Raw genomic sequence first — 13,312 nt, forward strand, 5'->3', positions numbered from 1 at the left:
AGTTTTCATTCATAATTTTGCGTTTTAATTTTACCGATTTTTGTCGGTAACTCAAAAAATGAGTTAGAGAATCGCACTACAGGCCTTGTTTTTCATAATTTGTTCGAACCTGACCTACCTTCTAGATTATTGTACCATGAGTATGTAGTATATTATGAAAGATTCTCATCACAGAATATAACATTTCCCAATTTTTGAAGGCATTTCTTTGTTCTTCTAGACCAAATTTCTGTTGATGGTATTTTTAAAGAATATTAATTTGCAGCGATATAAAAAAATTTGATTGATTCGCATTGTTGTTTTCTTCGAAATTATTGTACCTATGGAACATTGTGATGTATAGATAAACCCATTTTCTCTTATTTTTTACAACAAATTCCGTTAAATCGAAATCCCGCTAAATCGTCGCGATAATTTGAAAAATGTGTCTGGACCCTTAAGTTACGAATTGTAGTGATTCTATTGTCGATAAAATTAGAATATTACTTAAAAACTCTTGCAATAAATGAAACCCCTGCAGGAAATGTCAATAGTGAATCTATATTGACTTACCACTGACATTGTCAACAGTACTACTGACAAACTGTAGACAACTAATGTAATTTCCTATAGACATTTTGTATGAACGTGTCATTCGAAAGTTAGTACTGACAATGGAACTAGTATGTCAATAGTAAGTCAGTAGTTCCTGAGGAACCATGTGTTGACATTGGAGGTAGTGAGTCAGTATAGACATTGGAGGTAGTGGGTCAGTATAGACAATGGAGGTAGTTTAAATCAAACTCTTGCATAATTTTTTGTAACATTTTTATTTAGTGTGTACAATCTTTAATGTGTCAATATTTACATCGTATTATTGTGGACTTTTTATGATCTTGATACCTACGTACATATGTAAATTCATATGAGGATACAATTCGGCAGTCGAGCGAAATGTCATATTACACAATTGAGGGGGGTTATTCTGAATGAAAACGCCCCGTGAGTTTTGTTTCTCAGCCATTTTAATTTAATGAAGAAAGTGAAAAACCTCCGATATGTTGATGTGGTGATTCCACAGTAACACGTATGTATTTATGTGATTACAACAATCACTGGCGATAATTTATTGTCTAAAAGGCTTTTTTGCAGTTCCTCCTTTTCGTTGGAATGTAGACGTTGCTATGTTTATTTCTCATATGTATCCGTAGACTACGATCTTCTGTATAACATCTACCACATATTTCACAATTATATATGGCTGGTTTAGGAGTGGAATTAGCTACTGGATGCATCCGTATAGAATGCCTATTAAGACCTGTTGGTGTGGGAAATCTTTGATTTCAAGTTTTACAGATATATTCTGAATCTATAGACGAAGGATGTTTATTTCTTATATGTATCCGGAGTGCATTTAATTCCATGTAGCAATTACCACATATTTCACATTTATGTTCACCAGGTGTTCGAGTTTCTGCATGTGTCAGGTAAAAATGCCTATCAAGCCCTGGTTGTGTTGTAAATTTTTGATTACAAATTTCACAGATATATTCTGAATCTATAGACGAAGGATGTTTATTTCTTATATGTGCCCGGAGTGTACCAGATTCCGCATAACAACTACCACATATTTCACATTTATGTCTAGCAGATGTTTGAGCTTCTGGATGCATCTTGGTAGAATGCCTATTAAGACCAGTTTGTGAGGTAAATTTTTGATTACAAATTTCACAGATATATTCTGAATCTATAGACGAAGGATGTTTATTTCTTATATGTGCCCGGAGGTTACTAGATTCCGCATAACAACTACCACATATTTCACATCTATGTTGAGCATGTTTTCGTTCTGCATTCGATGGATGCCTCCGGTTTGAATGTATACCAAGGCCGTGTTGTGTGGCAAATCTTTTATTACATATTTCGCAAATATACTCGCTATCTATAGACAAAGGATGTTTTTTTCTCAAATGTATACGCAGATTTTTTTCGTCTGTAAAAGAACTACCACATATTTCACATTTGTGTTCAGTAGGTGCTTGAGCTACACGGGAAGATGAAATAACAGATCTCTCTTTATCATAACTGACGTTAGACTCTGTATCACCATTGATCTCAGGACATCTACGATCATTCTCATCTGTGTGAATATCAATTATTTCTAATTTGGGTAAGGATATTTGGTGAGTTATTTCACTATTTAGATATTGTTGTGCAACATGTTGATGGTGTACTTCATCATGGCTAATCGCTTCCGTACGATCATTAGATTTCCCTGTTAGTAATGACGGTGTGTAGAAACTAGGTATATCCTCCGGTAGAAATTCATCCATTATATCCACTTCCACTTTGCTAGGTGAATCATCTGATAGAAATTCGTCCATATCATCCAGGTCATCTTCTTTGATTATATCAATTGTGGATTTATCGACATTCTCTGGTAAAAATTCTTCCATTTTATGCAAGTCTAGTTCATCTTCTTTAATATTGTTTCCCATAATATTGCAAAACTTAAAAAAAAAAACATTTGAAGAAGATATAATTTTCGATAGAATTGGTATGGTGGGTAGTGAAATTTTTTGTGAAAATAAAAATTTGAAAAAGAGATTTGTTAGAAGGCGTTAAAAACGATTAGCTGCTATTCTACTCGCGAAAGACCACTACTAATGTTGAAGAAACGCGAAAATTGCTGGTTTGCTTTCCTTTTTTATTTTCTTAAACATGGAAATTTGACAAAAGACAATTGATTTTCAACAGCATTGCCATATTGAAATTGCTAAATTCAGTTTAAATTTCCTTTGATTTTGTGCATTAAGAATGTGGATAATGCACGAATTAATTTGAATTAAGGCAGTTAATGCAAATTAACGCTGCGTCTGTCTAGGGTATTAAAGAATAGACAGAGAAAATTGTAGTGTGCTTGTTTTTTGTAGGGGTCGCTCTTACAACCAATATGCTGTGTGTTCACTCAATTGCATTTTGTTTTTGGGTAAATTGCAAGATTTTGTTGATTTTTTTTTTATTTCAGGATGTAGATCCGGTCAATATTACCAATATTACACTAAGTGGTGAAGGGTATAAAAAGTTCGATCCGGCCGAACTTAACAGCGTTCTTACTTGTTTAATACTAATTCTGTTAAATCGAAATCCCGCTAAATCGTAATAAGCGATAGTTCGAAGAAAATTATCTAGACCCTTGAGTTACGAATTGTCGTGATCCTATTGTAGATCCAATTGTAGAATAGTACTTAAAAAATTCTTGCAATAAATAAAAAAATGAAACTATTGGATAATTTTAATTAACATTTTTATTTAATGTGTAAATTTTTAAATTTTCTTGTGGACTTTTTTATGATCTTTATACCTATGTAAATTTATATGAGAATACGATTCGGCAGTCGAGCGAAATGTCATATTACACAATTAAGGGGGGATTATTCTGAATGAAAACGCCCTGTTAGTTTTGTTTCTCAGCCATTTTAATAGATTGAAGGAAGTGGCAAAACTCACGATGAGTTTTAACTCAGAATAAATCCCAGTATGTTAATGTAGTGATTCCCACAGTAACACCATAGACTAATGTAGATATAGACGAAGGATTACCCAATTTTTCCGCGGTCAAATCACTCAAACCCGAAAACAGAAAATAGGTCAAAGATGATTTTTTGGAAAAAAAATAGCAAAAATTTCTTGGATATTTCTATCTGAGGATATAGTTCAAATCAAAAACTATAGGATTAGTTTTTAGACTTGTAGACTTTTTTCTGAACAAAATATTTGCTAATGGCTATATCACACCATATGCTTTTTCACATGTATGTTGCCACTTTGGGTATACTTATATACAGACCAGCTGATGTCATACATGTGAAGAATCATATGGTGTGATATAGCCATAAGTTATATATTTTTTTTGACATTTTAAGTTTCTTGGCTACCACAGTCAATTGGAACATACTCTGTGAGAACATTCCAGCGGCTATATCTTCATTAGTATATTTTAGCACTTATGTACTGATGTATGTTATTACAATATTTGGAAACAAAATGTTTGAGTTCGATGGCATGTATCTATGACAACTGGCGATAATTCATTGTCTAAAAGGCTTTTTTGCAGTTCCTCCTTTTCGTTGGTATGTACACGCTGCTATGTTTATTTCTCATATGTTTCCGTAGATTATAATCTTTTGTGTAACATCCACCACATATTTCACAATTATATTTGGTAGGTACTGGATGCATCCGGTAAGAATGTTTACTAAGACCTGTTGGTGTGGTAAATTTTTTATTACAAACTTCGCAGATATACTCTGATTCTATAGACGAAGGATGTTTATTTTTTATATGTACCCGTAGAGTATCAGATTCCGCATAACATCGACCACATAGTTCACATTTATGTTCAGTGACTGTTTGAGCTTCTGGATGCATCCGGTAAGAATGTTTATCAATACCTCTTTGGGTGGCAAACCTTTGATTACAAATTTCGCAAATATATTCTAAATCTAAAGACGAAGGATGTTTTTTTCTTATATGTGACCCAAGATTTTTACTATCTATAAAAGATCTATCACATAGTTCACAATTATGTTTAGCAGGTATTTGAGTGCAATGCTTCCGGGTATAATGCATATCAAGACCCGTTTGTGTGGTAAATTTTTCATTACAAATTTCGCAAATATATTCTGAATCTATAGACGAAGGATGTTTATTTCTTATATGTGCCCGGAGTGTATTAGATTCCGTATAACAACTACCACATATTTCACATTTATGTTTAGCATGTTTTCGATCTAATGGATGCATCTGGTATGAATGTATACCAAGGCCTTGTTGTGTGGCAAATCTTTTATTACATATTTCGCAGATATACTCGCTATCTATAGACAAAGGATGTTTTTTTCTCAAATGTATACGCAGATTTTTTTCGTCTGTAAAAGAACTACCACATATTTCACATTTATGTTCAGTAGGTGTTTGAGCTACACGTGAAGATGAAATAACAGATTTCTTTTTATTATAATTGACGTTAGCGTCTGTATCATTATTGGTCTCAGGACATCTACGATCATTCTCATCTGTGTGAACATCAATTATTTCTAATTTGGGTAAGGATATTTGGTGAGTTATTTCACTAGTTAGATATTGTTGATCGTGTACTTCATCATGGGTAATCGCTTCCATACGATCATCAGATTTCCCTGTATGTAATGACGGTGTGTAGACACGAGATATATCGTCCGGTAAAAATTCATCCACTTCCCCTTTGCTAGGTGAATCATCTGATAGAAATTCGTCCATATCATCCAGGTCCTCTTCTTTGATTATATCAATTGTGGATTTATCGGCATTCTCTGGTAAAAATTCTTCCATTTTATGCAATCCTGGTTCATCTTCTTTAATATAATTTCTCATATTTATAAAATGTTCAAGTTTTGTTGTACTGTAGCTTTGTGTATTTGCATCATTGTTAGAATTTTCCTGTTTATAATCATTGGCATTGGCTTCAGTTTTTATGGAAACCTTTTCCGACATCTTTACTTTGAATATCTTACTTTTCAATTAAGGAAAACAAGATTTTACTACTTAAGGGCTGTAAAATAGAAATAAAAATTGCGCATGTAATTATTTTTAAGTTTTTATCGACATTTAATTTTTTATCGACATTTATTTTTTATTAATTTTGTTATATTTTATACAATTTGAAGCCTTTTTTATTTATTTTCACAATCAAAATCGTCCAAGTACAATATGACGACCCTAAGCGAAGGTGCCCGATTCCTTTAGTATTTCCTCTCAAAGACTAGAGTAGAAAACCTCAACGCAGAAAGATATTAACCAATTGTTCCTATTTACTTCAATAAAGTTCGTGGTGGAGAGTATAAAAAGTTCGATCCGGCCGAACTTAACATCGTTCTTAATTGTTTAATACTAATTCAGTTCAATCGAAATCCCACTAAATCGTAATTAGCGATAGTTTGAAAAAAATTGTCTGGATCCTTGAGTTACTAATGTAGTGATCCTATTGTAGATCAAATTGGAGAATATTACTTAAATAATTCTTGCAATAAATAAAAAATGAAACTTTTGGATAATTTTAATTAACATTTTTATTTAATATGTACAATATTTAATGTGTCAATTTTTACATTTTATTGTGGACTTAAATTTATGTAAATTTATATGAGTATACAATTCGGCAGTCGTGTGAAATGTCATATTACACAATTGAGGCGGGTTATTCTGAATGAAAACTCCCCGTGAGTTTTGTTTCTCAGCCATTTTAATTGATTGAAGAAAACTCACGATGAGTTTTAATTCAGAATAAACCTCTGTATGTTAATGTAGTGACATAGACTAATGAAAACATAGACGAAGGAATACTCAATTTTGCGCCGTCAAGCTACTGAAACACGAAAACTCAAAAAAGTTCGAAGACGATTTTTGCGGAAAATGACAACATTTTTATGGATATTTTTGTCTGGGTATAGAGTTCCCATCAAAAACTAACCCCAAGTTGCCTTTTGCCAGAACAAAATATTTATTAACTTGTATTTTTTTGGCATTTTATTTTGAGTTGCTTTTTCAGCATACTCAATTCGAACATACTCGCTGAGAGCATTCCGTCGTCTATCTTTTAATTAGTCTATGATGTGAGGATATAGCATAGACTAATAAAAAGATAGACGTCGGAATGCTCTCACCGAGTATGTTCAAATTGAGTATGCTTAAAGAGGTACTCAAAATAAAATGCCAAAAAATACAAGTTAATAAATATTTTGTTCTGGCAAAAGGCAACTTGGGGTTAGTTTTTGATGGGAACAATATCCTCAGACAAAAATATCCATAAAAATATTGTCATTTTCCGCAAAAATCGGCTTCGAACTTTTTTGAGTTTTCGGGTTTTAGCATAGACTAATTAATGTAGAGACAAAGAATGGCTCTCACCATTTATCTGCGGCGACATAGATGTCGTTTACGCATGTTTGTGGTTTGAGTGACAGCTACTTGTTTCACTCAAACGAAAACTCCTAAAAATATTAACATTTACGAACTATATGCCTATCAAAAAGAGTGGCATAGTTAATTTCATATGTAAAGTACATTTTAAAGTGGAGAAGTTTGCAAACAAAGACCCTAATTGGTAGAAAAACAAATAAATTGTTTTCGAAGTTGAGTCATTTGACTAGCCCCAGTCTGGCTTGAGTCAGATGACTAGCCCCAAATCGATTCGTGCGACATCTGGTTGAGAATGAAAAATGAGAGCGTTCGTAGTCTCTACTTAATTAGTCTATGGTCTCTACTTAATTAGTCTATGGCTTTACGGCGCAAAATTAAGTATTCCTTCGTCTATCTTTTTATTAGTCTATGGTCATAGATTAATTAATGTATAGACAAAGAAATCCTCTCAGTGAGTATGTTCGAATTGAGTCTGTTTAATATGTACTCATTTGAAATCAATTCTTTAAATGGGTAGTATTAGTCCGGATCAAGATCTATTTAACAGGTCACGTAAGTAGTACAACAACAACTCTATTTTGGCCGAAAATTCTTCAATATGTCAAAATGTTTGTTTACGTTTTCATGCAATTTATTCACAGTAACAAAATATTTGACAGATTGAAACCAATCAGCTGGCCGTTTTACGCCACCTTATAATTTCATCATGGTCCGGATCTACATCCTCATATAATAATATTCAACAAAATATTGCAATCCACCCCAAAACATTGTGCAATTTAGTGACAACGCCACGCAGTTTCCGTAAGGGCGACACCTAGAAAAACGAAGCGCAATGACTTATGATGTGTTACCAGGCCATGAAAGGCTTTATCCTTACGATTTTTTGTAATGTAAGTGCATATTTTCTATCTTCTGAAAATCATTTAGGACTAAGTGACCGATTTCAAGAAAATTAAGGGCGGTTTAGCCGCCATTTTTCAGGAGATTTCTCTACCTTCCCTGCCAGTTCTTGGTTTTGGCTGGCTTATGTTTTTCACGAAATCAATTATTTCTATATTTTCGTGACTTTTGCACATTATTTCAACTATATTCGACTAAATATTCAAAAATAAGCTAATATTCCTTTTATTTCTGCTGTTTTTATAATGAAATATGACTAATTTACTCTTTTCTGGGATAGCGTTGCCACAGGACCAGTACTTTGGTTTTTTGGATACTGAGGTGTTATTATTGGTGAAATTAAAAACCGAATATTTTTGACACTCACTGTATGTACTTATGTTATTACAATATTTATAAACAGAATGTTTGAGTTCGATGGTATATATCTATGACAACTGGTTATAATTCATTATCTAATAGGTTTTTTTGCAGTTCCTCCTTTTCGTTGGTAATTACACGTTGCTATGTTTCTTTTTCATATGTTTCCGTAGATTACGAACCTTTGTATAACATCTACCACATATTTCACATTTATGTTTTCTATCTATGGGATGCATCCGGAAAGAATGTTTTTCAAGACCTATTTGTGTGGTAAATTTTTGATTACAAACTTCGCAGATATACTCTGAATCTATAGACGAAGGATGTTTGCTTCTTATATGTGTCCGAAGAGTATCCGAATCCGCATAACATCGACCACATATTACACATTCATGTTTAGCATGTGTTTGAGCTTCTGGATGCATCATGTAAGAATGTTTATCAAGACCTGTTTGTGTTGTAAATTTTTGATTACAAACTTTGCAGATATACTCTGAATCTATAGACGAAGGATGTTTTCTTCTTATATGTGTCCGAAGAGTATCCGAATCCGCATAACATCGACCACATATTACACATTCATGTTTAGCATGTGTTTGAGCTTCTGGATGCATCCGGTAAGAATGCTTATCAATTCCTCTTCGGGTGGCAAACCTTTGATTACAAATTTCGCAAATATATTCTAAATCTAAAGACGAAGGATGTTTTTTTCTTATATGTGACCCAAGATTTTTACTATCTATAAAAGATCTATCACATAGTTCACAATTATGTTTAGCAGGTATTTGAGTGCAATGCTTCCGGGTATAATGCATATCAAGACCCGTTTGTGTGGTAAATTTTTGATTACAAATTTCGCAAATATATTCTGAATCTATAGACGAAGGATGTTTATTTCTTATATGTGCCCGGAGTGTATTAGATTCCGTATAACAACTACCACATATTTCACATTTATGTTTAGCATTTTTTCGATCTAATCGATGCATCTGGTATGAATGTATACCAAGGCCTTTTTGTGTGGCAAATCTTTTATTACATATATCGCAGATATACTCGCTATCCATAGACAAAGGATGGTTTTCTCTCAAATGTATACGGAGATTTTTTTCATCTGTAAAAGAACTACCACATATTTCACACTTATCTTCAGTACGTGTTTCAGCTTTACGGGAAAATGAAATAACAGATCTCTCTTTATTATGACTGATGTTAGCGTCTGTATCACCATTGATCTCAGGACATCTACGATCATTCTCATCTGTGTTAACATCAATTATTTCTAATTTGGGTAAGGATATTTGGTGAGTTATTTCACTAGTTAGATATTGTTGTGGTTCATCATGGGTAATCGCTTCCATACGATCATCAGATTTCCCTCTGAGTAATGACGGAGTGTGGAAATTAGGTATATCCTCCGGTAAAAATTCATCCATTATATCCACTTCCCCTTTGCTAGGTGAATCATCTGATAGAAATTCGTCCATATCATCCAGGCCCTCTATTTTGATTCTATCAATTGTGGATTTATCTGCATTCTCAGGTAAAAATTCTTCCATTTTATCCAATCCTGGTTCATCTTCTTTAATATTGTTTCCCATATTTATAAAATGTTCAAGTTTTGTTGTACCGTAGCTTTGTATATTTGCATCATTGTTAGAATTTTCCTGTTTATAATCATTGGCATTGGCTTCCGTTTTTATGGAAACCGTTTCCGACATCTTTACTTTGAATATCTTACTTTTCAACTAAGGAAAATAAGATTTTAATACACTGTATTTAAGTGCTGCAAAATAGAAACAAAAATTACACATGTAATTATTTTAAAGTTCTTTTAATCGACATTTAATTTTTTATCGACATTTCGATATATTTTAAACAGTTTGAAGCCTTTTTTACGTTCATCAAAATCGCCCAAGTACAATATGACGACCCTAAGCAACCCAGCAAAATTAAATGGAAGTGATTCCATGTGAAATCATGAAATCTTTTGCACGAGTGCAAAAGGAGTCGTGAAAGATCCGATCCTTTTCATCGAATTTTCATGAGTGCAATTGAAGTCGTGAAAGATCCGATCTTTTTCATCGAATTTTCATGAGTGCAATTGAAGTCGTGAAAGATCCGATCTTTTTCATCGAATTTTCATGAGTGAAATTGAAATGGTGAAAGATCCGATCTTTGTCATAATATTGTCATGAGTTGAAATAAATTGATAAGTACCCGCACAATAAATTATCAAATACTCTTGTACCCGAATAATTGTGTACTTGCAAAAGTAATTGTTAAAATGAAAATAAAAGTCAGATGAAAGTGATCGATAGTGGCAAAATTTATATATTTTAATTAAAAATACAATGTATATTTATATAAAACAAAAGAAAAAAGTATATTGTGTTTGGAAACTTGTTTCGTTTTGTGGATATTAAAAAGAAGTATGAAAAAGACTCGGTCTATAAACCACGAGCTCCACCAGCCGACCAACACCGATATAGTAAAACATATCGAGCTGCAATTATTGGGTTGGCTGGGCCATGTCAACAGGATGGATAAAGATGCCACCGGTATATAATTACGAGCCATATGACGTTACTCCACCCGAGGGAAGAACAAAACACCAATGGAAAGATCAAGTTCAATATGATATCACAAAACATGGCATCCAAAGTTAGAGAAGCAAAGTAGAAGATCGGTAAAATAAGTATAAAAGAGACCATAACATGGTAACTATTACAGGATATTTTTTTTCTTTTGAAATAACATAACAGAATTCAAATTTATACTAGATTTCCCAAATGATGAGCTTGGTTAATTTATCGAATATTGGAAAAACGGAACCCCAAGTTGAAAGAAATATCTTGCAGCCATCGGAAGAGATAAATATGATATTGCAGATTAATATAATATATAATTTACATATAAAATAAAGAAAAATAGCATCTGGCGATACAAATCATCTGTGCATTGTATTCTTATTAATTCAACAAATTACATAATTGTATTGCAAATTTTATTTCTGATTGGGGAAAATTCGGATCCAAAGCATTGGTGCAAGAAGCCATGGCAATGAACTGGTGCAAAATGCCATGACAATGAACTGGTGCAAGATATCGTGACAATGAACAGGTGAAATCAGGTGTCACTCCCTTGTAAATTTCATCGGTGATTCACCTAAATTTGCACCCATGATTCAACTCATGATTTGTCATCGAACATTTTGCTGGGAAGGTGCCCGATTCTGAAAGATATGAACCATTTGATCCTATTTACTTCAATACACCACTTCGTGGTGAAGGGTATAAAAAGTTCGATCCGGCCGAACTTAAGTCTTGTGCCAGACTATGAAAATTTTCATGAAAATGTTTTGAGCTTATGGGTAAGAAGGGAGAAAGGGAGCTCCTTCACCTCCGCTCACTCCTAAAAGCTAAAATATTTTCATGTGTTATTTTCAGTGTCTGATACAAGAGTAACATCGTTCTTACTTGTTTAATACTAATTCCGTTAAATCGAAATCCCGCTAAATCATTATTAGCGGTAGTTCGAAAAAAATTTGTCTTGATCCTTGAGTTACTAATTGTAGTGATCCTATTGTAGATCAAATTGGAGAATATTACTTAAATAACTCTTGCAAAAAATAAAAAATGAAACTTTTGGATAATTTTAATTAACATTTTTATTTAATGTGTAAATCTTTACATTTTATTGTGGACTTAAATTTCTGTAAATTTATATGAGAATACAATTCGGCAGTCGTGCGAAATGTCATATTACACAATTTAGGTGGGTTATTCTGAATGAAAACTCCCCGTGAGTTTTGTTTCTCAGACATTTTAATTGATTGAAGAAAGTGAAGTGATTGAAGAAAACTCACGATGCATTTTAATTCAGAATAAACCCCTGTATGTTAATGTAATGATGTATTTTCTATCTTCTGAAAGTCATTTAGGACTATATGACCGATTTCAAGAAAATTAAGGGCGGTTTAGCCGTAATTTTTCAGGAGATTCCTCTACCTTCCCTTCCAGTTCTTGGTTTTGGCTGGCTTATGTGTTTCACGAAATCGATTATTTCTATATTTTCGTGACTTTTGCACATTATTTCAACTATATTCGACAAAATATTCAAAAATAAGCTAAATTTCCTTTTATTTCTGCGGTTTTTATAATGAAATATGACTAGTTTACTCTTTTCTGGGATAGCGTTGCCACAGGACTAAAATTTTTTAAAGTAATTTGGTTTTTTGGATACTGAGGTGTTATTATTGCTGAAATTAAAAACCAAATATTTTTGACACTCACTGTATGTACTTATGTTATTACAATATTTATAAACAGAATGTTTAAGGTCGATGGTATGTATCTATGACAACTGGTGATAATTCATTGTCTAATAGGTTTTTTTTTGCAGTTCCTCCTTTTCATTGGTAATTACACGTTGCTATGTTTCTTGCTCATATGTTTCCGTAGATTACGAACATCTGTATAACATCTACCACATATTTCACATTTATGTTTTCGATCCACGGGATGCATCCGGAAAGAATGTTTTTCAAGACCTATTTGTGTGGTAAATTTTTGATTACAAACTTCGCAGATATACTCTGAATCTATGGACGAAGGATGTTTTCTTCTTATATGTGTCCGAAGAGTATCCGAATCCACATAACATCGACCACATATTACACATTCATGTTTAGCATGTGTCTGAGCTTCTGGATGCATCATGTAAGAATGTTTATCAAGACCTGTTTGTGTTGTAAATTTTTGATTACAAACTTTGCAGATATACTCTGAATCTATAGACGAAGGATGTTTATTTCGTATATGTGCCCGTAGGTTATCAGATTCCGAATAACATCGACCACATATTTCACATTTATGTTCAGTGGCTGTTTGTGTTTCTGCGTGCATCCGGTAAGAATGTTTATCAAGACCTCTTTGTGTGGCAAATCTTTGTTGACAAATTTTGCAAATATATTCTAAATCTAAAGACGATGGATGTTTTTTTTTCTTATATGTGACCCAAGATTTCTGCTGTCTGTAAAAGAACTATCACATAGCTCACAATAATGTTTGGCAGGTATTTGAGTGCAATGCTTCCGGGTATAATG

The 13,312-nt window shown here is 33.0% G+C and overlaps 3 protein-coding genes across 9 annotated transcripts in view; 1 reads left to right on the forward strand and 2 right to left on the reverse strand.

Annotated features, from left to right (window-relative positions):
• The window catches only part of LOC141403759 (uncharacterized), a 567,712-nt gene that overhangs the window by 476,192 nt on the left and 78,208 nt on the right, over window positions 1–13,312 (forward strand). The window lies entirely within an intron of this gene.
• Window positions 849–2,435, reverse strand: LOC141401704 (uncharacterized). The gene has a single exon (XM_073982081.1). It carries the CDS (start codon window positions 2,433–2,435, stop codon window positions 1,323–1,325), a length of 1,113 nt encoding a protein of 370 aa, XP_073838182.1. The 3' UTR covers window positions 849–1,322.
• Window positions 3,273–5,559, reverse strand: LOC141403790 (uncharacterized). Its single transcript, XM_073986756.1, has one exon. The coding sequence runs from the start codon at window positions 5,512–5,514 to the stop codon at window positions 4,078–4,080; it is 1,437 nt and encodes a 478-aa protein (XP_073842857.1). The 5' UTR covers window positions 5,515–5,559; the 3' UTR covers window positions 3,273–4,077.

The sequence above is a fragment of the Musca autumnalis genome, unplaced genomic scaffold (assembly GCF_047663935.1).
Source record: "Musca autumnalis isolate F117 unplaced genomic scaffold, ASM4766393v1 scaffold_4, whole genome shotgun sequence".
Lineage (NCBI taxonomy): Eukaryota > Metazoa > Arthropoda > Insecta > Diptera > Muscidae > Musca > Musca autumnalis.

What these genes read in the sequence shown, in the direction of transcription:
- LOC141401704 (XM_073982081.1), bottom strand. Translation starts at nt 2,435, where the DNA reads ATGGAAGAATTTTTACCAGAGAATGTCGATAAATCCACAATTGATATA.
- LOC141403790 (XM_073986756.1), bottom strand. Translation starts at nt 5,514, where the DNA reads ATGTCGGAAAAGGTTTCCATAAAAACTGAAGCCAATGCCAATGATTAT.